Below are 26,786 nucleotides of genomic sequence, written 5' to 3'. Positions count from 1 at the left end.
TTACACTAAAAAATTATTGGTAACTATACCAATTTTTCATTGAAACATGCTCATATGAATGTTGTATTTATTAACAATTAAATATGACGGCTGGATCAATATCAGTACCAACAATTGTACCTTTGCGGTACCCAGTTTTTGCAAAAACCAAAAACAACATTGACTCAAACACTCTTATTGAGTTAAAATCTGGTATTTAAAAGCTTTTGTATACTTTTAAGAGCTTGGTCTTGTACATTTTGTTTAAAAGTTTTCAAATTAAGAATCACAGACACTGTTTATAACATTTATAAATACAAGATAATTACATAGATGTTTTTTATGTTGATAACTTTTTTTTTCCAATAGTTCTTTTAACCAAATAAAAAAACAAAAAACACAAATTTCTCAACTAATTTTTCTAGATTAGTATTAAAATGTTTATGAAAAAGTTAGTTATTATTTTATACATGTAAGTACTAAAACAAAATTTATCTTAAGTTTCTTAATTACTTTTGTAAAAATATGTTTAGTTAAAATGTGCTTTCTCTTTAAAGTATTTATAGTATGTTTTTAACATTTGTATTTACACACATTCTGTATACAAGTTTAAATATATGTTATTTCTGTAACTATTACTATAATAGTATTTTATTTAGAAACTGTTGGAACAAGAATATTCTATACTGTAGATAACACTAGACCAACACCTGAAAAGAAACTTGGTAAACAGACAACAATGCTGTACAAAGAGCCATTTATGCTAAGAGCTGGTAAAAGATATATTAAAGCAGTGGCTGTTACTAGGTAAACTTTGTTGAAAATAAGCGTAAGAAACAATTACAAATTTTAATTTATATATAAATTTTAAAACTGAACAATATGCTATGAATGTTTTCCAAGTTTTTAGACAATATTATAAAAAAGATTGTTTACATCAGAGCTATAAATATTTAATCCTTAAAAAAACTTGTGTGAATAATTTGTACCAAACTTTTTTATTTTCAAAAGTTTTTGTTTTGTAAACATGTTTAAAAAAAGTTTTCAAAACAGAAAAGCTCATTGACTGATAATCTTTGTTATCAATTACGAATAATTTGATTTTTTTCAACTATCTGTTGTTAACAACTATCTTTCAACATTAGACACTAATACATAGTTCTATTAAAACAATGACATCTTCTTAAAGAGATGGCCGGGAAAGCAATGTGGTGACTAAGGTGTTTAATGTAGAATACCAGGAATCAGAAGGTGGAAGTTTTAGTTCTGATAGTGATAATGAAACACATTTTCAACGTGAGCTGTTAAACGAAACAAAAGTAAGCACTAGTTTCTTAAATGTTTGAACTTTTTTATGTGCTGTGACTAGTTTACAATATAGAATTCATGTTTCAAATATTTCGAATGTACATTAGTCTGTCGCGTATTGTTGCATGCTGTAATTCATTAAATCAAGTCTTACATTTAAAGTTATTGTTTGTAAGCTAGAATGTATTTTAAGTAAAGTTACTATAAATTGTAAAATATTACTTCTTAACTCAAGATAATTCTGATTTTATGTCTTCAAGTTTTTATTTTGATCTACTTTTATGCAAAATTTTATTTACAACTTTTATTCATTAATACTAGTTTAACTAGTAGTATTTTTTCTAAATGTTTTTATGTTTATGTTTGTTAAAATAAGATTATAAATTTATTTGTAGTATTAATTTTCTTAATAAAAATTATAAATGAAAAATAGGTCTATTGAACAATAATTCACAGCAAAAGTTTTAGATGTACGGTATATCTATGAATTTTTTACCTGTGTTTTACATGTGAAGTTAAAAATCAGACTACTATAATTTAAAAAAAGTCATTAAAATCCTACATGCAGAATTTATACAAACTTACAAAAATATATTACTGTAGTTCTAAAAGTGATATTAAACTTGATATTTTTTCATAGGAATAGTATTCTAAAAAGAAACTTGGATAGTTTATGATTAGATTGCAAAGGGTAGTTTGGAAAATTATTTTAATATCATAGCTTATCCAAAAATATTCAATCAAAGAAAGCTAATGTTTTTTTTATATTGATGTTTTACTTCTATATCCATATCAGTTGATAAAAGCAATTAATTTGTTTTTTATTAATACATTTTATCAATAATTACTTTCAAGCAAGAATAGCAATTCTCTTTGTAATTAAAGTTTACATGCAAGTTCAGTTTAATATTTATTAAACATCAAAGTTTTCAGAAATACTACTCTAATTTTTATTCAAAATCGTTGATCATAAGATAAATGTTGTAATACTAAGTACTAATTATTATATGAGATTACATTAAAACATATTTGTAGTATTCATCTTTTAGTTTTAAACTTTTGGATAAAAAATTTAATAGTTTATTTGATACAGAAAATCACTTGATACAGTTATTTGACCTTTTACACAATTTTCTATCGCAGTTCTTTATCTAAATTTTCTCAAAAGAGTAGAATTTTTTTTCGTTGAAGTCAACTTACTCAAAACACTTATAAATAAAAAGAAAATTACATTAAATAAGCTCGATAGTAGTAAATTGCATACTATAAAGCTTAGTAGTTAGATATAGTCTAAATTAAATATACTCTCAAGTGTAGCACAAAGCTTAGTAAAAGTAACAAGTAATCTTTTATTTAACCATAAAAATGTGGTAAAAAATGTCGTAAATAAGATTTTGTTTTTCATTTTCAGAAAAGTAAGAAAATATAATATGTTAATGATATATTTGTTTTAAACAATAGTTTTTTTATAAAAAAAAAAAAAACTAAATTTGTTTGTAAATTATGTTTAACTTGTTGCATTACTAGCACCTTAAATTGAATATTAACATTGAATCTAACTAGTTTCAAACTAATAAAAGTATTATATTAAGTGTGTTCGTGCAAAGTTAATAAAGTAAGTTTTATCTGGAGATGTTCTTCTTCGTTTTTAGATGTTTCAAACTAAAACAAACAAAGTATTTTATGTGGTATAGGGACTCCGTATAGAGCGTCACTAAATTTATGAAAACTAACTTCACTAAAAACATTTGCTTTGTATTTTTAACTTGATAAATTTTAAAGTAAGATGAGATTTTAAAAGAAAAAATTTGTTTAGATATTTTGATATTTTATAAAATTTAATTTTATAAGTAAAGTATTCAATAAAACCTGATTAAAGAAAATTTGTACTCTAAAAAATTAAAAAAATTCTTAATTTAGTTTGTGTTAAAAAGCATGCTACTGCAGAAACTTATTTTTGACATCAATAATTGTTAAAATATTTATATCACTCATTCAGTTTCTTTTTTTAATGGTAAAAAACTCTAAGTTTAAAATATAGTAAATTAGTAATAATGCTTTAGTGCAGCTAGTTTGGAATATTATTAGTGAAAATATTTTTTAGTCAAGCTATCTGTTTATTGGTTTATACATAAGAGTAACTACAAATATATGCCACTGCATTAGAGTATAAAATTTTAGCTAACAAGTGCATTTGCGTTGCAAACTATTAAAAAACATTTACAGCTAAGTCTAACTTCAAAAATGTTTGAAATTTACAAAGATTAAAAGAAATGTGATTGTTTACTTTATTGATTTAGTTAGTAGTCAAATTTTATCAGTAATTAGAATTTAACAATAGACGTAGTTTTTAAAATTGTTAAAATTTTTCATTATTTCTGCTAAAATTAAAAAATATTTTGTATATACATGTTAAAATAATTTTTATAAACAAATCAGCATTTATCAGCTCTTTCTCAACTAGTAAAATAGAAGTAAAAAACTGTATAAACTTTTTTTTAATTGCTAGCTGTCTTCAAAATTAATGACTTCCAATATACTCAATGGTCAAAAACCAGAAAAAGGATCGAGAGAAAATTTAGTTAGAAGTATTCGTCCTTCCAATAATAGTTAGTGACTTACTTATCTGAAATATTGTACTTGTGTCAATGCATATTAATTTTATGTATAACATCAATTTATTTTATGTTTATCCGTACTTCTGTATTTTTATTTACTGTAGATATTTTATAGATATCATTTTTGTTTACCAATTATACTTTTATCATACTAAAAGACTTTATTCAAAAAATACAGCAATTCGTGAACAGAGTTTTGATTTAACCCAATGTCTGAATGGTTTGGATCCTAAACCGGAAATGGTTCGGTTGGTTAAAAACTTTTATTATTATAACTATTAGTCGTAAATATTCATAGATAGTTACATTTTTTTATTTGTTTATCACATTAATTTACTTTTTTGATTGTGTAGTTTTATGGTATCCTTTCTTAAAAGTCTAATTGAAATATATATTACAAACTAATATACCATACTAGTAAAAAATAAACAAACAATTTTGCTAAACTTTGTTACAAAAATTAGTTTACGTATTAAAAAAAAAACTATAAAAAAAAATAGCTAAAAAATATTAGAATAATAAAACTATAACAAATATAGATAAATATTATAGTTTGTATTGGGTCAACTGTCTAAAATTAAATGTTTCATAATTAAAACAGATGTGTGCATTGTGACAACCTGCGCTTGAAAAGTAAAGTGTGTAGGTTTTGTCCTGAATGTGGAAAACCAGTTCCAATTGATCCGAATTCGACTAACATTGAATCTGGATCTGTTAGCTTTTGTAAAATTACATCTTTTTAAAGTTGTTGTTCAATTTATTTCTATTTGTATTTGTTGAATAATATTTTTTGTATTATATTAATAAATTTAAATGTTTTTAGATAATTATATTTTTGCTTTCTGGGTAATAGTTATAAAAAACAAATATTTGTTATCTAAGATGGGAATGTGTCTAAAATGTCACTCATACATTCCACTAAATCAAGAAAAGTGCATCGTTTGTGAGGAGCCAATAGCTTCAAGACCCCATCAAATTGCTACAGTCAGAATGAAAGTAAGAAAAACTTATTTACTTCTTACAATGTATGGTTTAATAAAAGTTCTATGTAAAGTACTTTAGTGTTGTTTGTCATTGTTATTTTCAAAATTTTATGTCAAGTCCTTGTAAAAAAAAGAAAAAAAATAAGATTTTTTTTCAAAGCCTTAACTATAATAAAACTAGGTCAAAGGTATAATGAAGTCTACAGATTTTTTATCAAAACTAAAACTGATTGTTAAACGACATTGAATATTTTAAAAGTAGTATGTCAAAATGTTTAATGAGATTACTAAGAAAATTGTTTATAAAGAATTTCTTAAAATTTTAAAAAATATATTTTTACTCTTCTAAAATTAAGTAATTTCAATAAAGTTTCGTATAAAAGATCATGGAGTTATTTTCAAAGGTGCAAAAGTTATATTTTTCGGCCTAAAATGTAGAATTATTGTCTTTAATAAACACGTTTTTTATTAACTTTGCAGTTTAAAAAAGTTAAATCAAAAGTTTTAGGTAAAAATTAGTTTAAGAAAAATGTTTTTTATTTTTACATTACTGTTGATGTCTAAATTTTTTTGTTAGATATATAGAAATATATATTGATTTCTTCTGAGTAAGTAAATATGAAATAAAAACGAGTTACTTAGTAGGCAGGCTGAAATTCTGGCTTACTATTAAGGCCAGTAAAACAATTGTTTCAGATAAACTGAGTATTTCAACATACTAATACTTTGCATTATAAGCACAGAAAAGTTTTTGGTAGTGACAACAAAATAAGTTATTTTAAAAAATAGCTTATGCCCTCTGTACATTTAATGCAACTAGTTTAAAAAAAATCTACAAATTTCAGGATTCAATAATATGTGGGGCATGTGGTTCAAGTAATCCTCCCTCTCTTACTCACTGTGCTTCCTGTGAGCATAGGTTCCCTGCAGCTGTTCACACTGGTGAAAACGCACCACCTCTGCCCAGATTGGACGGAAACCTGATAAAATGTTCCGTTTGCGGACGCATAAACAACCCAGATGCTAGATTCTGTGATTGGTGTGGGGAAAAGGTAGCTTTTGTTATAATGTTTTTAGTATTAGGAGTTAACTGTTTTTAAAAAAAATAAATTTAAATACTTCAACAAAAATTGAAGCCTTTTTTATCAGATCTTAAAGTTAGCCTGTTTTGGAGCCTAAAAACCACTAATTATTATTTTAGCCAATACCTAAAGAGCTACCTATTTGCTGTTCTTTGTGCAAGACCAACAACCAGCCTTATTCAAAATTTTGCTCAAACTGCGGTGCTCATTTCGAAGCTCCCGAACGGATTGACCCGCGAAATTCTCAACTTGAAGATCAGGAGTTTTCCTATTCGTTTAAAAACCTACCTATGTGGCAAACTGTACCAATGCCCAATTTACCATCAGCAAACAACCGATCGTAAGTTTTTTATTTCTTAAAGTTTGTATACATTTTTTCAAAGGAGTTAAATACTTTATGCTATGTAAATTAAATTTTTCCTATACAAAAATTAATTTTAAGTTTTACCTGTGACTAAGTTTTCTAATTTCGGAATGTTTAATGTATCTTAGTCTTTTATGAATCTGTAAAGTTATAATGATTAAAAGTTTGTTAGTTGTAGTACGATTATCAAGGTACTGTAAAAGTGTAATTTGCTCATTTTAAAATACGTAAATTCAACATTAAACATCTCTCTTATATTCTTAATTTCTAATTCTAGTGTTATATTTATATTAAAATATCTCTATATTTTTTTTTTTGAAAAAGGTACATTTGTCTTAAAAACTAAAAATGATTAATATATATTGAGGTTTTTTTTTTTGAAGCAGGCCCCTTTAAAAAAATATTATTATTTGTGCATTACTATTTAAGTATTTGTATTTTTAGTTTATTAAATTAAAACTTTACTTCAATAAAGTTTATATAGGCACGTATTTAAATTATAAACTTTTTAGTACACGTGTTATTCGAGCTTCAAAGCGACCGACCAAAGAAGTTCAGTGTCAAACTGTTGGTTTGTTTTACCCAGGTGCAAAGAAAATAACCCAGGAACAACAGTTAATGGAAGAGTTAAGAGCACAAGAATTGAGAATGAGAGACAAAATGCCTCCACTCAATGCAATTAGTCCTGGTAGAGGTTGCTATATAATTTTATTCCTAACTTTGTTGTATTAAGCTTCGTTTTATATTCTAAAAATATAGATGTACAGCAGATGTACAGATTAAAACGACAATAACTTTTTTTTCTTCTTTTGTCTGGTTAAACTATTTTTTAAGAAAAATTGAGGGACACTTATTTTATAAACAGATAGAAAAAAAGTACTACGTATTTTGAACAACTTTTAAATTTAAGTTTTATTAAAAGCTCTTATGTTTATCAACTAACTTAATTTAATTCGTACAGATATAGTTTGAACTCTAATGTTCGACAAAAACTATTTTTTATTGTTTAATATCAAATAACTGTCAGAAAAAAAAATTCAGAAAGTTTAAGTTTTCAAATTGTGTTCTAAATAGTAAGCGCAAACAGGGTTTTGGCGAAAGCAGCTTGATCATATTTGTGGGCATCTTAGAGGATACACGTCAAATAACGTGGAATTCCGCTCAGTTATCGGGGAACCAAGACTTGGAAAGGTTGATTTCGTTTGTTGAAGTATAAACTTTTGAGTAAAAGTATAGTTTAGCTTATTATGTGTAAAATTAAAGTATTTGTATAATATGCAAAACTAAACTTTCATGCTATAATGTTTTAATTTTGTTCTATCCCCACTAAAACATAACAATTTAATTTTTATTTGCTAGTTTTTCCTTTTATTTTGCATTTGATTAATTTTTGTTTAAATCTAATAAATTAAAGTTAAATACTGCGTACTTTATACTTTAAAGGTGGCAATCAAAGTTCTCAAGTTAAATAAAAGGAGAATGATCAATAATAAATTTTTGATTTTATTCGTTTGAAAACGAGATCTTCAGTTGTTTAAAATCTGTAAAAATTTATATAATAACATGTAAGAGACATTAAGCTAAACTTGAAATAAAAGAAATTAAAAAATATATATAACAAAAACTGAATAAAATCGGCTTTAGTTGAAGAGTTGTTTTCTTTGTTAGTTATCTACAAATTTCGCAAGGCTACTAAATGTTAGTATAATTATTTTCATTTTTTTGTTTAAGTTTAAAGATTATATAGTTATTAAGTAACTTAAATTTTTCTAAATCTAACCTAACAACATTATAATCTTCATATACTAGTAACTTTAAGCTATAAGTTTTACTTAGATTTTATTCAGTTTTTTGTTTTAATTTTTTTTTTCTTTTGTTTCAAATTTAGCATAATGTCTTCCTACATGTTATTATATACATTTTTGCAGATTTTAAACAACTGAAGATCTCGTTTTCAAACGAGTGAAACATTGTATTGTTAATGAAATTTAAAATTTATTATTGAAAGTTAAATACCTAAAAATATATGTATTAAAGTTATAATTTTATATGTTATGTACAAGTATTGTTTATAAGACAAAATTACTTAAATGTTTCCGTCATACTTTGAAAAAGTTTCTGTTTATGTCGTAATGATAGATGTTAAATTTTTTAGGTATTTAACTGTAAAACGACTGATTGGTCTAACATTAGTTTGAAAGTTTTACCAACAAAGTTTTAAAGTAGAGCTAGTTAAAAATGAATATTTGAAACTAGTTTGTAGCAATCAAAGCAATGTATTTCTATTTTTTTAATAACTAAAATGAGCAATGCAAATATATCTCAATATGGTAAAAAGTTTGCACCAGTTTTTTTCAACGTGAAAATTTTTGCAAAAGTAGACTTAAAAAACTTAGATGTAATGTGTTTTTATCATACTTAAGTTGTAAAATACTAAAATGTAGCTTTTTTATTATATTTTAGTTTGATAGTTTATTTAAGCATTTCTTAAAGATTTTAGGAACTACAATAGACGAAGGAGAAGATGAATTAATCATAAGTCTTAACTTTAGTTTGAAAAGTCATCCAGACTTTAGTGAATCTAAAGGTCTTCATAGAGGTAAGAGAACAAGAGTTTGTGATAAGAAATTTACACTATAAACTAAAAGTTGTTTGCAACTAAAAATTAGCTTCCAAACTACAGGATATTAGATCAATTAAAAATAGTACTGATAAATACTTATATAAACTCTTTAGATATTTATAAGTACAACAAAAAGATTGCTTTTGGTAGTACTTTAAAAGAAGAAGAACAATTAAAAACACCTAGAAAAACTAAAAGGAAAAATAAGAAGTCAACCACATTATTGAGGGAAGAAAAAATGAATGTAAGTTTCAGATAATAAATGCAATAGAAAACACATTATAGAACATTTTACGATGTTTTGATTTGAAATTGGAAAATAATTTGAATATTAAAATCATACATTTCTCGTTTTAATAAATTTGTGTAATACCTAAAGATATTCGAGTTAAACCCAATTTTATATCAAAAGTAAATAAAAAGTAAAACTTTATAAAATATTTGTTAAATTTTTTATTGATTAAGACGTAATTATACCAGTTGAAAACAGTTTTTGAATACACAAAGCTTCTTCTAACAATAGAACTTTGTAAAGTTTCATATTAATCAATTCTTAAAATAGTTGTTTTAAAACATTCATTACTTGCATTTAATTATTTTTTACTAAAACAATTTAAACATATATCACTTGTTAAAGCTGCATACGAACATGTTGTAGCTCGTAAATATTTGGTTAAAAAGGTGTGTAAACTTTAAATGACGCTATAATTTCTCATGCGTGAATTTACGTTGGATAAAAGATAAAATATTAACTTTTTAGAAATATAAAAAGATGATACAACTATAATTTTATTCAGACTTTGAAACACATAACTTAAAGTGTTTCATTCAGCTAAAGTAAACTTTGAGTCATAAACTTAAAAAAACTTGTCACAAAGCATGAGTAAATAGTTGTGAGTTTGTAGTAAAATAGTTTTGTAATAAAAAAAACTATGCAAGTATAACTATGTTGTGAATCTAATAATTTGGTGTTAAGTACAGTGCAGTTTAACGTTTGTTATTTTGTTTTAATTGTTAACTACTACATTCAATTTACTAAACTACATTAAAGTAAATTTTTTTTAACTTATTTAAAAAACTCGTCAAAATTTTAGAGTAATGTAAACATAAGTTAAGACTATTTTATGAACTTTAAGTTGTTTTTTGTCTTTTGTAAAAAAATTGGCTTAAATTATTTTTTGATCTAATCTTATACACATTTGAAATTGTTTTCATGACATCGTTTAACCATTTATAATAAGTTTTATATTTTGTTTAAAATGTCGTGTTCTATAACAAACGTATATATAGTATTTCCTACAGTTTAGCATAAATGTATTGCTATATTTATTTGCTATCTTAAAACTAATTGTAGAACAAATTTTACATTTAAAAGTTTTTTGATTATTTTTTTATAGCTCGTAGTAAAGTCTGTAAGGTAATTGATTTAGACCAGGATTTCCAAAGGAGACAATTTTAGTAAGCTGGTGGGCGATTTTCAAATTTTGTGCAGCAAGGGGGCGATAACTAGTAAGGCAACAACAACTGTTTTACACTAAGTATTCTAGAGTTTGTAACGAAGAGTAAATAAAAATGTCCGAGGCAGGGTTGTCAAAATTCTAACTTTTGATATGCCAGTTTAACACTGAAGCGTTAAGTTTTTTTTGTTTTAAGTTAATAATTTCACGCCCGAGTAAATAAAGCAATACCTTTTCACAAGTATGAACTGAGATATAATTGACAAAAGCTAAAAAATTACACTTGACATTATGGGGTTTGTAATGGAGAGAGGCAATTTTTTTTTAATTTTTGAAAAGTAGCCGGATTATAAATATAGTTTTTAGATATCATGATTTAGAAAAATTTACTTAGTTAGTTACAAAAATGTTGAAGCGACCTAAGCTAATTTAAAAGAAAGAAGAAACACTTAAAAATGTAAGTTGTGCAAAATTTAATTTTCCAAGAAATACTGAACTGAGACAAGCCATACTTGTGTAACGATGACACTTTTTGATTCTTACCTTAAAATGGTCCACGTCAAACTTCTACGCAAATTAAAAATTTAATTGTGTTTTAAACTGTTTAGCGTTAGTGAAAGCTTTTACTAGTTCCCAATGCTTAAAAAATTAAAAACTGTTGCTATAAAACTCTCTCGTCCTCATTAAAAAAAACACATGATTTATCTGCAGCCCGAAGACAGACTCCTGGTGAAGGAGCTAGGACTGAAGGGTGATGGAAGGGAAGAAGAGATCAAACAGCTGCTCGTAGAAGGAGCAGATCCCAACTGCCAAGACGCCGAGCGAAGAAGTCCCCTTCTCATAGCTGTAGCCAACGAACGCAGGTCTTGTCTGAAGCCGCTGATAGACAAAGGAGCCGACGTGAACCGAAGAAGCGGTCCGCAGATGAACACCCCGCTTCACTTGGCCGTGAAGAAAGGACCGGAGGGGAAGGATGTGGTGAAAACTTTACTTCTGTTAGTTGACTTCTGTATATAGTGATGTAGTTTTTGTGTTGATGTTTCAGATTTGTGTTGTTTTAATTGTAGTATGTTTAGCTGCTTAACGCTGTCAAATTACTGTCTTATTTTCTAAAGCGGTAAAATAATGTTTAGTTTTGAATTTGTTTTGATTATTTTAGATTTTAGTCGCAAAATTTACCAAAAAAAAGGACTAAAATTATATATTTATGTATATACTTTTTGATATTACATTTTTTATTACTAGTAATGTATTTTACTTAAATAGTAAGAGACAAAGTTTAATTTTCAGATATAAAAGTATTAAGATTTGTTAAGGTATTTAAATGAAGTAAAAGTTTACCTATTTTTTTATTATTTTGATGCTTGTTTATATGTTTTTACTCAAATATATAAGTGAAACTCTTTAAAATTAAAAGCATTAGTTAAAACAATTAAAACGTAAATTAAATCATTTTAATTGTAAACGAGACATCTATAAGTTTCTTATATGACACTATCAAAAGTACTCTTATTTAGTTTTGCATAATTATTGTATATTGTAGAGTTTACAATGCTTTAATATTAAAGTTACTTAAAACTGTTGAAAACTAAACTAATTAAAGTTAATTATATATACATTAAACTTTAAAATAACTTTTTTTTTTAAACGTACACTTAGATTTTTTAACAATATTAAATTTTAGAAGAATTTAAAGTTTTTCTATGCTTGGAATAGTTTTTGAGCATTAAATTCTATTCAATTATTTGATTTTAGTGCTGGAGCCAAACACGATATTAAGAACGAAAAAGGACTTACAGCCTATGATGTTGCAGTAAAATTTGATTTTAACAGTATATTGGCGTTGTTTAATCAGCCAGAACTTTTAAGACCGAGAAGAAAAAAGAAAGTCGTGTCCAATGACGACTACACCACGTCATCATCAGATGATACCGACGACTTGTTTTAGACTAATCAATAATTTATACTTTAAAATTTCGCATAACTTTTTTCAACTGGCTTAATCACTCTTAAAAGAACTAGAAATCAACAATATGTTGTTAAACTTTCAAAAATTGTACGCAGTTGATTACTATAAACGGTTGTTTTTTTTAGCATATATTGTTTTAAAAAAAAAGTTTTTATTGTTTTGATTGTGTTTAAGTATATATTATATTAAATTGGCATTATCTAACAAAAGACCTTAATCAAGTTATAAAAGAAAAACAGCAAAGAAAAATATTTTTGTTAAAAAGTAAAATTATTTCAAAATTTTTATGCAAACTTAGTTAAACCTTGTACAATCAAAGCAATTTTGATTGAATATATTTTTTAAAAAACATCAATTATCATCTTTATCTTCATTCAAATAACGTACTTTTTCCAGTACACTGTGTTCTTTTAAATTACCTTCACTTTTCTTAATTTTTATAATCAGTTCTCTATGTAACAGTAGTTTTTGTATGAAGGCATTTATTAATTTTATTGGGTAATTTTTTATATACGTTTGTAATTGTCTTTTATTGTGTTTGAATACTTTTTAAAATTTGAATCGTGTAGTAGTTTCTTTACAGTTTACTTAGAGCGTAGTTTCTTTTATAACTTAATTTAGATTTGTGAAACCTATACCTAGCTGTTTTTTTTTTTTGCAGTGTAAAAAAAACCTGAATTTTTGTGATAAAAAATGTTTCGTGTAAATAAACGACAATATTCTTAAATATTATTTGTGTTTAATTTTATTTTTCTACATTTTTTGCATTCAAAGCTAAAAAAAAAACACTATTGTGATACTTTTGACTTTCAGTAAAAAGTCTTTTAGTTTATTAATTTTCGTTTTATACATAGTAGTTATGTATTCAAATTTTTAAATTTATTTATGTATTTAATACACAAAAATATATGATGTTGGCTTAATCATAACAAAAGTATAGCACTTCAAATGAAAACAAATTGTTTACTGATAAAAGTGTTTACTTAAAAACATAAAGTATATAATTTCTTACAAGCTGTTTAAAAATATTCAAAAATTTATTTATAAATTTGTAGAAAAAAATTATAACAGCTTTTATGTAGTTCTCAAAAAATAAAATTAATCCAAAAAGTTAAATTAAATATTACAACTTTCCAAATAAATTTTATTTAAATCATAGAATATCTTAACCTAGCAAGTAAATTAAATAATATATATTCTGTGTTTTAGTTGTAAAAAAAGCTTACCTAAAAGTTGTATTGACAGTTACTATTAGTTAAGCTATAAAATCTTATATAAACATTGAAACATAGTATTACTTTAAGAATCTAATTACTTTTTCTCAAACTTTATTTCAGTATGTTTATACGTTTCTGTTCTATTAAGCTGCTTTAATTTAAAAAACAAGTTATTTGTAAACTACTTTTAACTTAAGTATAATTTAGCTTTTTAAAAACAAAATCTGTCAACTGTACAAGCTAATCTTTTTTTAATCTATTTGGTTAAAAATTTATTGTTTGAGTGCAAATATAAATATCTAATTTTTTCAAAATTTGCTAATAATTGGTTCATCATCGGTTGATTTCGGTCGATTCCAACTTTGCTCTTCACCGGTTCCAAAAATTAAAAATAAAACTGCCCCTGTCGTGTAAATTGCAGCTGATATGAAAAATATAATCCGCCATTGTTCTAATGTGTTCTGTAGTTGAAAGTTAAACTTTTTGTAACAAATAAACACGTGCTATAATTATTTCTATCATGTTAAACAATTTTAATGTAGTCAAATCTTTTTTTTAGTAAAGTTATTATTTCGTTATAAAACTTAATGAATTGGAATTTTATTAAGCTGTTTTTTCTCTGTTTAGTTTTAATATAGTAAAAAAAAGTATTTTTGAACTCATTAAAAAAACTTCAGACATTCTTTTCATAGTTTACATGATTTTTTTTTATATCAAACTTTTATAAATACTTTTATGAGGCCTCATATCAAAAAAAAAACCTTGAAATTCTTAAAAATAAAATAATTTACATAAGCATACTGTGTTCTTAAACAACAAAGCTTGAAATGAGTTTGAATTAAGTTTTTAATAATTTATACATTATTAAACAGTTCAATTTATATTTTGACACTATTTTCAAACATAAGAAAACCAATTTCAACGATATAACCAAGTTTTTTGTTTTAAACATTATCATAAACGTTATCTTATTGCAGTTAATTGAAGAATTGCTCATTCTATGTAAAAAAACTTAAGTAATTTTTTTAATTGATATAAATGGTACTAAATAAACAAACACTATTTTCTGTAAGTGCACCAACAGCCAAAGGTGCCACAAAACCAGGAACGCTACCGAATGTGTTAGTGATACCCATTAAAATACCAGAATATCTGTAAGTTCCAAAGATTAATAAAAACAATCAAAAAAGTTAAGATTTTTCTTAACTATAAGATTCAATTAAAAAGTTATAAATAAAATGAAATCTATATTTATTCTAAATATCATAATGGTTTATTTTTAATATTACTTTAACTGCTCACAGTTCTTAAAAAGTAGTTAGAGCAGTTTTAAGCTAATAACCTAGAATGTAAACTTTCAAATACTACTTTAATTTTTTATTTAAGACTGGTATCAATTTCACTTATATTATATACTTGTATAGTTTTGATACAAAACTGTTTATTTTTTAGCTCGAACAGCTGTTTTGGTTTTTGTCACACCTCCTCAGAAATTATTTTATTTTATGAATAACTGTTATATGATTAAAAGTTACAGTTACACACATTTTTTAATGTAAGTTGTCATACATATATATTTTAAGGTTTAAGTTAATTAATGTTTTAAGTACAGGTTTAATACTAATAAAGTTTACAAGTATTTTAAGAAAGACAAGTTAATAAAGTATTTTTAAGTTTTTCAAGATCGTTAAATGCTTACTAAAAAATAAGAAAACACTTTTTTTTAACTCTTAAAACTATACATCACTTTAATAGTGAAGTTTCAAAGTAAAATGTATTTTGAAACTTAGTTAATCTAGCTACTTTTACCTAAAAAAAAAACAATTACCATAAAAATTTATCAAGATAGTTTAAATTTAAGTGCATAAAATATCTGGCCTAAGTATTAATTGAAAATTGTTACAGCTATTATTTTAAAAAATCTAACTTTATAGTAGTCAAGTATCTAAAAATCAATCAAAAATTAGAATTTTAAATATACTTAATTTTATTAGTAGTATGTAATGTCTATTTATACAGCAGTATAAATATGTTTTAAAAGCAGATAATTAAAACTCTAGTATCTAGCTAACTTTTTTAGCTGTATTAAGACATAAAGTATTTAATTGTAAAGAGAACTAAGAGTTTTGTAACAAGGGTGAACTAATAAAACTTGAAAGTACAGTTGAGGTATCAACAAAAAACAAAAAGTTGAAATCACCTTTTCAAAATATAGTTTAAATTTAGTTTTACGATTCTACTTGATGCCACAAAAGTTTATCAAAGCTAAAAGCATAATTTACTTTGGACTAAATTTTAAGAAAAACTACCTTGGAGACAAGTCTACACCATTAACTTGAAATCCACCATAAATGGCAGCATTAATTCCTAGTGCAAAACACAACATCATAATTACAAGTGTCTGGTTACACCCTACGTAACCTGACAATATCAAAAACACTCCGGCGCCGACTTGTCCTGTGAGAATAAAACCGAGATGAAATTAAATATTTCTTAATGAAGTTTATTATGCATAGTTTATTGAACGACAAAAAATACGCTCAAAATATTCGGTCGTGGGACCTGGTGCACAAAAAAACCTTTCGGTTATCGAGTCGCACACAACGGATACCTTTTAACGTCTTGTCCAGGACATTATTAAATCTACAACACATGAAAAACTAAATTTGTATTTGTTGATGAATAGATAAACATTTACATTTTTAAGTCTTAAACCAACATAAAACCTAAGTAGCAGTTTTTATTTCATTTTCATCAGTATTCTATCGGATTAGGCCAAATTTTAATTTAGAAAAAGATATGGATCTTGATCTGAAGAAATTTTCCGGTAGATCTTTAATTTTTGCAAACAATACAATTGATATAATAAACTATAAATTATCAGTTTTTTGCAAACTGAAGTATCAAAATCTGTAAAGTAAGAAGTTAACATAAAACAATTAACAGCCCTATTACTTAGTAATTTTTAAATAAAAATCATATCTTAGTTTTAAAAAAGTATTGGTCTTCCAATCACTAATTTTAAGCAGTAGTTTTCTGAAAGTTGCCGAAACTATCGTTTACCTTTATTTAACAGCAAAAAAATTTCATTATGTAAAAAATTTATTTACGAACAAAGTTCTTTGTTTGTTTAAATTGATCAAAACGCTTTAATTAAAAATATGAGTTTACCTATTGAAACAGCTGTTTTGATATTTTTACGAGCCCTGCTTTAAGATTTTATGGTCTAACACATTATGTATGCCATATTTAATAACTTAGCTAAGTGTTATAATTAAAAACAATTTGGTTCAGCGAAGATTTTTAATAAAATACCGAGCTAAAGTCAAGTTATAATATTAGTAAGTTTACTTGGTTTATATTTTTAGTTAAATTATTATTTTTTCTTCTAAACAACTAATAACTAACAATTTTTTTAGAAGTAAACGAATAAACACACCAATAGTATTAAAGAGTTTTCTTGTTTGAGTTGTTGTTAGATAACTATTTCTTCTAATATAATCAGCAATAAACCCAAAAACATTTATGAATATCCACATCACTAAGTATGGAAGAGCCGCAATAAAACCACTCTAAAAAAGTTTTTTAAGTTTGTTTAGATAACTCAAAGACATGTATAAATGTTTATATGTGAACTTAAGTTTTGTACGTTTTATGTTCTAAATAATTAATTAACAATACGGATTAAGTTAATAGACTAGTTTCTGATCATTGATCTATGTAAGTATTAATCTCTTAATAAACTTGTTTAATAAAATCAAACTATAAAAAAAGTATTCTTTTTTATAATACGAAGTGTCTAAAAATATTAGTTATACAACAATTAACAACCTATTGCTGTGAAATATTTAGTACTTATTAATGTAAAAATTTTTCATGATTTAAAAATTTCTTATATATACAACCTGTTTAGTATTTATATTAAAGTATAGTATATTTTTAAACAAAAAATAAAATAATACAAATATAATAAAAACAAAAATTTTCTTCTTAGCTTATCTCTAACCATGTATAAAAAATAATTTGCAAATAACAGTTTTTCAAATACTAAAAGTGAACATTGAAAAATTTTAGTTTTAGTATGTGATACTTTAAATTGTAATAAGTTATCAAACTTTAATTACAAAATCAAACTTAAAATGGATTCTGTAGTACACAAGTTACAAATTTCTCGTCGTTTCCTGACTTTTTGTTCGTAAAGATTAAAAAAAATATTTGTTTCTTACAAAAAAAGGTTTAAAAGTTATATGTTATACATTTAAATAATTTGAAGTAACTTGTGATAAGTCGTAGTGTAGGATATCTTTCAAAAAAGTAGGTAAACAAGTCAAAAGCATATAGAATCCCCAATTATTAGCTACATATGCTGCTGCTAGCACCCAAACAGGTCCGCTTAACAAAATTTCCTTCCAAGGTACTTTATCATTTACAGTTTTCTAAAACAAATTAAACAAGCTGGTTTTAAAAGGCTATCTATAAAACTAATACTTCTAATCAAAATATTGGCCTTATATATCTATAAGTAGTATGAAAAGTATAATAAACTAAGTTAAGTAAAATTAAAATAATAAACAAGTAGTAAATCAATAAACTAGAATAAGAAACAATATGTTTCATATTCATTCAAAGTTTTGACTATAAAAAAATATATTTACTTGAGGATTCGTAGATAAAATAAAATTAAGTTCTGCTTTCGAAATTCTAGGATGACCTTCTGGTGAACTGTGAGCAAAAATAAACCAAAAAACACACCAAATAACACCAAGTGAACCTTAGATAAAGAAACAAAATTAATAAACTATCTAATAAAAAATTTATAGCATAAATACTTATATTTTAAAAACTTACCGAATAAGTAAAACACAGATGGCCACCCTCCTAAAAAATCAGTAGAACAAAGTATCCCTGAAATAGGCTGGGATATAACAGTTCCAAACTGAGATCCAGCATAATTAACAGAAATGAGAAAACTTCTCTCAACAGGAGGTGCCCATCTACCCCACATTGAGTGCATTGAAGGAAATGAAACCCCCTGTTAAAGTGTTCACTTAGTTTTTAAATGTTTTCTTTCTTATTTGATAGTAAAATTAAGTAGAATTATTTAAATAATTTTATTTTATGTAAGTTGTTCACCCAAAATTTTTATGTCTTTAAAACATTCAAACAGTTATAGCATATAGTGTAATGCACAGTAAGCCAGAATCGCGCTGAACTAGGCACAGGTTTATACAACCTTAGAAATTTGTGTAAACATACCTTAATCTTAAATGATATATATTTTTTAAGATATTTTAATTATTTAAGACTTTAAACTGAAACTTTTAAGGTCTTATGGCTATTAAAGCTAAAAAAAAAAGGTGTATCACAAAAAAGAGAAAATTTTAGTTATAAATTCAATTTATTAATAATTTTGCGTATCGACGCAACATTTTTTTTTTTCGTTTTTAGAAAACATTTGATACAATTTTTGTCTCTGTTTATTCTCAATTTATTGATTATACTGAAAAATATATACATTGTCATGGTGAAAACCAATTAAATTAGAAAAAAAAGGTTGTAAAATAATATTTTAAAACTAATGAAAACAATATGCTTAATATAATAAAACTTTTTATTTCTATATTAAACAATGAATATTAAATTATACTAAAACTTGAAACATAGTAAGATTTTTTTTTTTGATAAAACTAAATAATTAAATAAACAGTTCATGTATTATCCTTAAACGCTAGATATTTTTTCATTTAATCTACTAAAACCAAGGTTTTTAGTATGGAGTATGCATATCCAGGTATTGGGGAGAATATATTAATTACTAACCTTTACTCTATTAACTGCAAAAAACAGTGAAAATAAAGCCTTTTTTTAAATAACTTTAATAAAAATTAGCTTTTGAACTGTTCAAAAAAGTTTATACTTAAACTTATTGAACGCAACTTTAAAATACCTTTGGTAAACTACAAAAATTGTTTTTTTTTAAATATATTTTTAAAGATTTTTTGACGATTTATTTTTAATTTCTATGGACATAAAAAATTGATTTCTGCAAAAAACCTTCAATTAGTTTTGCGCCAACTGCATAACTTGTGTTGTGAACAGAATTTTAAAATTTAGTTTGAAATTCTAAATGCGCTAGAATCTTGGCTTTTTATGTACTGATATTTAAAGAAAAATTCAACAAAAAAATTCCCTGTGTCGAGATGCTGGTCCACTCTGTGTTATGTCTAACGAAGTTTAATAGTTTTGAAAATTACCATAGTACCTGAACTAAACCTTCTAATATTCTAACTGCAATTAAAAGTTCATAGCTGCTTCTAGCCGCCACAGGAGTTAGTATTGTTAAAATTGAAGAAACTAGCATTCCAGTTCCATAGACTAATTTTGCCCCGTATCTATATATTAGAAGTAGTAAAAAATTAAAATATAACCTCCTTAACGCTTAAATTTATTAAAGCTTTTTTTCTACCATTAAGAAATGTATTTTAATGATTTTATTTTAATAGTTTTATAGTTAATTGCTAAAAGCATACCGTTGAAAATTATAATAAAAGTTTAAGTAACAAACTGTTTTGAAGTTCTGATAGGTGTAAAAATATTTACTTTTTAATAAATAAATGATTGGTCTAAGAAAACAAATTCATTTAGTTTAAGTTCAAATTACACTGCTTACAAGAAAACAGATTCAAAAAATCAAATTTACCTTCCTGCAAGATATCCTCCTGGTAGTTGCGATACAATATACCCGTAAAAAAACGACCCTAAAATAATTCCCTCTTGTGTTTCACTCCAATTGAATTCACCATCCTAAAATATAAGTGAAGTTCAGAATATTGTATAATTAACTTAGTTTTAAACTTATTTATTGATTTAATCATATATAGACGTTACAATTGACATTTATTAATAAACAAAATAGAAATAAAACACTACATTTAATTTTTTGACTTTTTGATTAAAAAATCTATCTTATTTAGAGTTTTTCTAAGAAGACTCTAACAACGTTATTATTTTAACTTAACAAAAATTAAATTTTAAAATAACTATTTAAGTTTTTTTCTGTTATTTTAATTTTTTTTAAACAACTGTAGTTTTAGCATCTATTTATGTTTATGAAGTAAATTAATTCTTACACATATAAAATAAGAATATAAAAAGATGTACTAAAAATATACTTCAAGTCGTTCCGATTTATTTTATATCTGTATTGTTTTTAAATCAGATTTCAGTAAAATAAAAGAAAAATAGTTACAAATTTCAATTCGACAGTTTTACCGTATAATAAAAACTAACCTTTGTGTTTGAATTAGGTACAATATTTTGAGGACAGGAACTTATAGATTGATTAGTAATAGTTTGGTCATCAGCTTTTTGATACGTTGAGTTTACCATGGAAAGAATTGCTACACTTAGTACTACTCTTTGGGCATATAAGTTAGCAAAACCAAAAAATGCTAAATAAGCAAGACAATACCTCGCAGATGTCCAAGTACCGACTGTTAATTTTTTTTTTGTTTAAAGATTTATGTAAGACTTTGATCATTTTATTATGAGTAGAATGTTTATTGAAATAATAAATTGAACAAAAACTTTTTTTTACCCTTGCATTGTTTATAAAACTAAATTTTACTACATGAGATAGTTATGCTATATACTAAATAGGTACACCTGAGCTAAAATAAGTTTTAAAAAAAGATTATTTTAATATATGCGTTATTGTACATTGTTTATTATTTAGCATATTTCAAAACTTGACACTGTCAATATTGGGGATACTTTAATCAACTCTTATTTACGAAATAAATTTTCAACTACCCAAAAAATAAAAAAGTATTGGTTAATAAATGATATAAACAAAACATATGTTGTCAAAAATTTTTAAACGTTGAATTTTTTATGAAAAAAAAATATATATGTATAAATATTAATAAAGTTGGATAGTATTCTGGAGTATCTGCGTAAAATAAAATTTTTATTTAATTACACTGCCTAACTTATCACAGTACTATAGATTCCAAATATCTTTTATTTGCTTTTACCCCTTTTTTTACGAGCATAAAGTTAATTTTAAAGGAAATTTTATTAATTTACAAAAAACATAAAACTTTAATGTCAATTATTTTCCTTAGCTTAAAAGCTATCTAAATTTTTTTATATTTTAGAGAACGCACCTTTGTCTTTAATTTGAAAAAAAAATTGGTTTGGGGTTTGAATTATTTCATGGGGTCCCTCCAAAGATAAAGATTTTTTTTTTCATTATTATTGCTTTTAAACCAAAAATAATTTTTTATTATTTTTTTTTTAATTCCCTTAGTTTGCATGTTATTTAAACTCTTAAATGTTTATTTTATAAATAATATTTTTATCTTTTACGATTTGGCCCCAAAGCAAAATTATGTATATTACACTATCATTTGCCTTGGCCATTTCCTAGATAAAAAACTGATAAAAATAAAAAAGAAATTAATAAGAATGTGAATTACAACAAATTTAATTAAACTAAAATAATTTAATAAAATTTGTTGTAATTCACATTCTTATTAATTTTTTTTTTTCCTTTTATCAATTTTTTATCTAGGAAATGGCCAAGGCAAATGATAGTGTAATATACATCATTTTGCTTTGGGGTCAAATCGTAAAAGATATTTACATTATTTATAAAATAAACATTTAAGAGTTTAAATAACATGCAAACTAAGGAAAATAAAAAAAAAATTATAAAAAAAAACCTTTATTTTTGGAGGGACCCCATGAAATAATTCCAACCCCAAACCAAATTTTTTTTTTAATTAAAGACAAAGGTGCGTTCTCTAAAATAAAATAAAAATTAGATAGCTTTTAAGATAAGGAAAATAATTGACATTAAAGTTTTATGTTTTTTGAAAGATTAATAAATTTGCCTATAAGATTAACTTTATGCTCGTCTTTTTTTTATATTATAACAATCAAATTTATTAAATTGGCGCAATTCTTTGGTATTTTAGTCAAAAATACAGTTTTTTAAAACTTTTTCATAATGAAATAGATATTAGAATGTTTCACTAGGTAAAAAATTAAAGGTCAACAACTTTAGATTTTATAAAAACATTTTTAACAAAAAAAAAGTATTTTATTAGTATTGGAAGCTTTATTGTGTCGTGAAGTTTATAAACTACATATATAACCTTTAATTTTTGAAATAACAGTTTTAAGAAATATAATACAAAGAACGGTTGAAAATAAACTATTTGTTGAATATTTTGTAAACATTTTTCATTTGTTAGTTTGTTTATTTCTATAAAGTAATTATCAATACAATATTTTTATCTTATGTCTTTGATAAACTACTGTTCATAGAAAACACTGATAAATACTTTGCAAGAAAAATTAAAACTTCACTGTGTTTTAAACCAGTATGAAGTATGTTATGACACAATAGTTTAAGACAATTAATTTCTTGTGACTTTTGAAAAAGTTAATTAGAGGAATATAATTGATAATCCTTAATAAGTTATTGTGTAGCAGTGGCGTTGCGTGGTATTTTTCTTAGGTGAGTCAGAAAATAAAACAAAAAGTGCTAATATAAATAAGAGTTGCTTGTGCTTAAGTTGCCGGTGCTCGAGTTGCCCTGCTCGATTTGTTACTGCCTGATTTGTTACTGCTCGAGTCGCCTCTGCTCTGCTTAGCTTTTATTTCATTTTTTGTTTTTACCGTTTTAAATAATTTTCAACTCAGCTTACTTACCGCAAAATATTGATTTAGCGGTAATCTTAAAGAAGTTTTGCTTTTTTGAGTTAATCTGCGGCAGGCAGCTAAGAGTTTGCGGCAGTGCAGTGAGCAAAATGGTCGTTGTCTAAATTGGAGTTTTATAAAAGATTTTATTGTAAAAAAAAAATAAAACGTTTTCTTACAAAATTTTAAGGTGGTGCAATTGCGGCCGTGTAACACCCCACGCGACGCCACTGTTGTGTTAGCACTTAAGTTTATGTCCTAACAATGTTTTTCAGTTATTTTAATAAATTCAAACTAGTTACGGATACTGCAATATATATTTTGTTATAGGAGTTTTGCTAATAGTAAATTTTTTAGTAGTATATCGTGTTTAACCTTCTGCAGACGGTTTTATCAGTATTTCCTGTACAGCTTTATGTAGTTTAAAATCGCTGCTACATTTGTTTGAACCAGTATGTTGTTTCATTTCTGTAAGTCCATTCACTAAAACTAACTCAAGTAATTTTTTTTTGAAAAACTCTTAGTTTATTTTCTTTAATTATGACTGTTATGAAATTTTTCAAATATTAAAAAACTGTTGCACTAAAACTATAATTTAAAAATCTAAAACACCACAATTCAAACTACAAAAGTTTAAACTGAGATAATTCAACTTACAAAGTTTAAAACAATTAAAGAAACGAAATTTCAAACTTCGACATTTATAGTTTCGACAATTAAAACATTTATTTTATGTTTGGAAACATACAGTTCGCAGACTGCGTTTGTTTTTTTTTTTTGTATAAGTACAAACTTTAATTTAATAACAGTGTTTTAATCTAAATTATCAGAAGTTTAATCGTCGTAATTTGAAATGTCTAGTTTTGAATTGTGGAAGTTTTGTATGTTGAAATGTTGTATTATAAAATTTCGCAATTAAAAATATTGCAATTTGAACTCTTATACTTTCTACTGTGTTGATTTTGATTTTTAAATTCGAGTTTTTTTAATTCAAAATGTCATGTAGCTACATAAAACTTTTTTGTACAGTTTGATATATTTTTGATCTAAAGTTTTTTTTTCTCTTTAAATCGAAAATATTCAAACAAGTTTCCAGAAAAAAAAAAACATAACTTCAGTACTTTTTTTGATAATAGTACTCATTGAAAGTTTTGTCAACTAGTAAAAACCAAAATCTTATTTAAAGTTTGTGTCATTTATCATTAAAACAGTATAACTTTTTCAAACAAACTTGTGTATTTCAATTTGCCAATTTATAAGTATTAAGATCTATTATAGTTTTGAACGACAGAAAGAGCTCAAAAATTTTGTTTCTAGGACTTAATGCACGAAGAACCTTTCGGTTATCGAGTCGTACACCACTGATACCTTTTAACGTCTTGTCCAGGACGTCTATTACATTTTCCTTTAACGTAAAATATAAATTTAAATTCAAAAAAAAAAGTAGATCTTTTTTTGCAGTTACAGTAACCTCTCACATCTTTACGCACTAGTGACGTTACGCACTCTCGTTTAGTTACGCATTTTAGAATTCTAAAAAATTAAAAAAAAAAATTTAATATTTTTTAATATTCCACAAATTAGGTTTATTTTATAATTTTATTGTAAAATGTGTTTTTAAATGCTAACTCACTTCACTATATCTTTAGACTTTGTAAACTTATGTTCTTTGACTAATTGATAAACATTTAGTTATACCTCAGTATATCAGAAATTTTGTTAACAATAAGAGTTTGAATTAGAATTCTTAAAGAAATATGACTGTGTTAAATAATGAAAGTATAATGAAATAATGAAAGTTTAAAACACAAACCAATAACACAGCACTCTTGCCCTTTATATAAACAAACATCTAAAAAAGAAACCTTATGAAACTTCCTAGCAAAAAGTAGCAGTGATACTTAATAAATATAGAGTTTATATTTAACACAAATGCTTAATTATAAATTGAATTTGCTAAGTAGAACAGAATATAAATGTTTAGTATCAAATAAATCACATTTAAATAAAGATAAAATCTAATTATTATTAAAAATAGTAAAAATTTTCTAAAAATATTATTATTTTTATATAGATTTAAATCCTTTTTTTTAAATATGCATAGTATTATCTTTTGTTTTCATATTTGTATAAAAATTAAACAAATTTTTAAAAAGTGAGAAAGTCCCCAGTCTGCTTTTAACTAGAAGCAATATCAAAAAAACAGCCATTATAGTAAGTATATTTGGTACCTCTCGTATCTTTACGATCTCTCGTATCTTTACGCAGTTTTTCTGTGGACACAATGTGCGTAAATAAGCAAGAGCTAACTGTATTCGACAAAAAATTTTCTTAAAATTTTAGAATTGGTACTTGATAATTAAAGAGTTTTTGTAGTTTTTTTTTTTAATGAACTTTTTTGAATATCCGTTGTAACTTTAAAAGTAAAGTAAATAAACACTTTTCAAAACTAAGTCTAAAGCACTTTATCAGTTAACCTAAATTACTACTGACCTGGTATTGAGTTAAGATTTAAATTTACACAACAAGTATATACTTTTAGAAAATTAAAATGTCTTAAAATAAACATTTTTTTAATGATTAGTTAGAAATATAACAACCTGAAAACCTATGTCATTTTAGTTTATATGTGTATCAAAATAAAGCATCAGTCAAGCTACTTCTTTTACTAAACATTATTTTTCAATATGTATACAAACTAACAAAAAAATATATATAGCTTCTGTAACCATACACTGTTAGACCTTTACGAATTTATTTGAATTCAAGTATACCAGTGAATAAAAAAACAGTAACGGTTTCAGTTTGACTTTTAAAATGAATTAAAAAAAATTTAACCAGTTTAGTTGTTTTTCACTACACTTGAATAATAAAAAAATTCACTACAAAAACACTTAATGAACTACCTTTAAAAAATATTTTGATTATTTTTCAGTTTTAATTTTTCATTTCTTAGCCTTCTAAGTTTAAAATTAATAAATATTTCACCTATTAATAGGTGTTTATGCATAAAACTTTGTTTAACATACAAATTTTAGTGCTGGATGTCGTTAATCTAATAAACGCTTTGTTTATATTGATATAAAAGTTACACATGCTATTGCAAGCATGTTAATAAGTAAATTATTTTATTTTTATGTTGTTACAAATATTGCAACAGTGTGCAAAAACCGTTTTATTACAATCATATACTGAAATAATAAGTCTTCCCTATACTTGCCTTAACACGAGTTACTGTAAATACATTTGTCACTTATAACTAACTTAATTTGTAAACCAGCCTGGTTTTTAATTTGAAATAATAACATTTTTCTTTAAAATTGTCGTACAAACAGTGTCTATCCTTTAGATTTTAAGTATACAGTTTTTTCGTCATTATTTTTTAAACTTATAAAAATATTTCTGTTGTTATAAAACTATGAATAATTCAATGTGTAATTTGCCTTTTTGTTTGTAATAGCTTATATTTTTACTTTAA

General features: G+C 24.7%; 2 protein-coding genes across 2 annotated transcripts; one reads left to right on the top strand and one right to left on the bottom strand.

The window, feature by feature from the left end:
• LOC145833759 (double zinc ribbon and ankyrin repeat-containing protein 1-like) lies at positions 1–12,492 on the top strand. Its single transcript, XM_082940933.1, has 15 exons — positions 1–192; positions 639–786; positions 1,169–1,298; positions 3,797–3,896; positions 4,084–4,153; positions 4,507–4,618; positions 4,788–4,901; positions 5,734–5,940; positions 6,090–6,310; positions 6,847–7,028; positions 7,422–7,525; positions 8,828–8,933; positions 9,071–9,201; positions 11,126–11,409; positions 12,170–12,492. The coding sequence occupies exons 1-15, from the start codon at positions 84–86 to the stop codon at positions 12,360–12,362; spliced, it is 2,211 nt and encodes a 736-aa protein (XP_082797059.1). The 5' UTR covers positions 1–83; the 3' UTR covers positions 12,363–12,492.
• Positions 12,493–13,908: 1,416 nt separating this feature from the next.
• Positions 13,909–23,774, bottom strand: LOC145833378 (sialin-like). The gene is made up of 11 exons (XM_082940556.1): positions 23,684–23,774; positions 20,891–21,093; positions 20,301–20,404; positions 19,863–19,992; positions 18,449–18,632; positions 18,256–18,371; positions 17,878–18,036; positions 17,040–17,172; positions 15,910–16,057; positions 14,659–14,752; positions 13,909–14,061 (listed from the first exon to the last, which is right to left on the bottom strand). Exons 1-11 carry the CDS (start codon positions 23,772–23,774, stop codon positions 13,909–13,911), a joined length of 1,515 nt encoding a protein of 504 aa, XP_082796682.1.
• Positions 23,775–26,786: the final 3,012 nt, after the last annotated feature.

This window comes from Thalia democratica, chromosome 4 (assembly GCF_965202585.1).
Source record: "Thalia democratica chromosome 4, ktThaDemo2.hap1.1, whole genome shotgun sequence".
NCBI classification, from domain to species: Eukaryota; Metazoa; Chordata; class Thaliacea; order Salpida; family Salpidae; genus Thalia; species Thalia democratica.
This window is presented reverse-complemented; position numbering and strand designations above follow the sequence as displayed.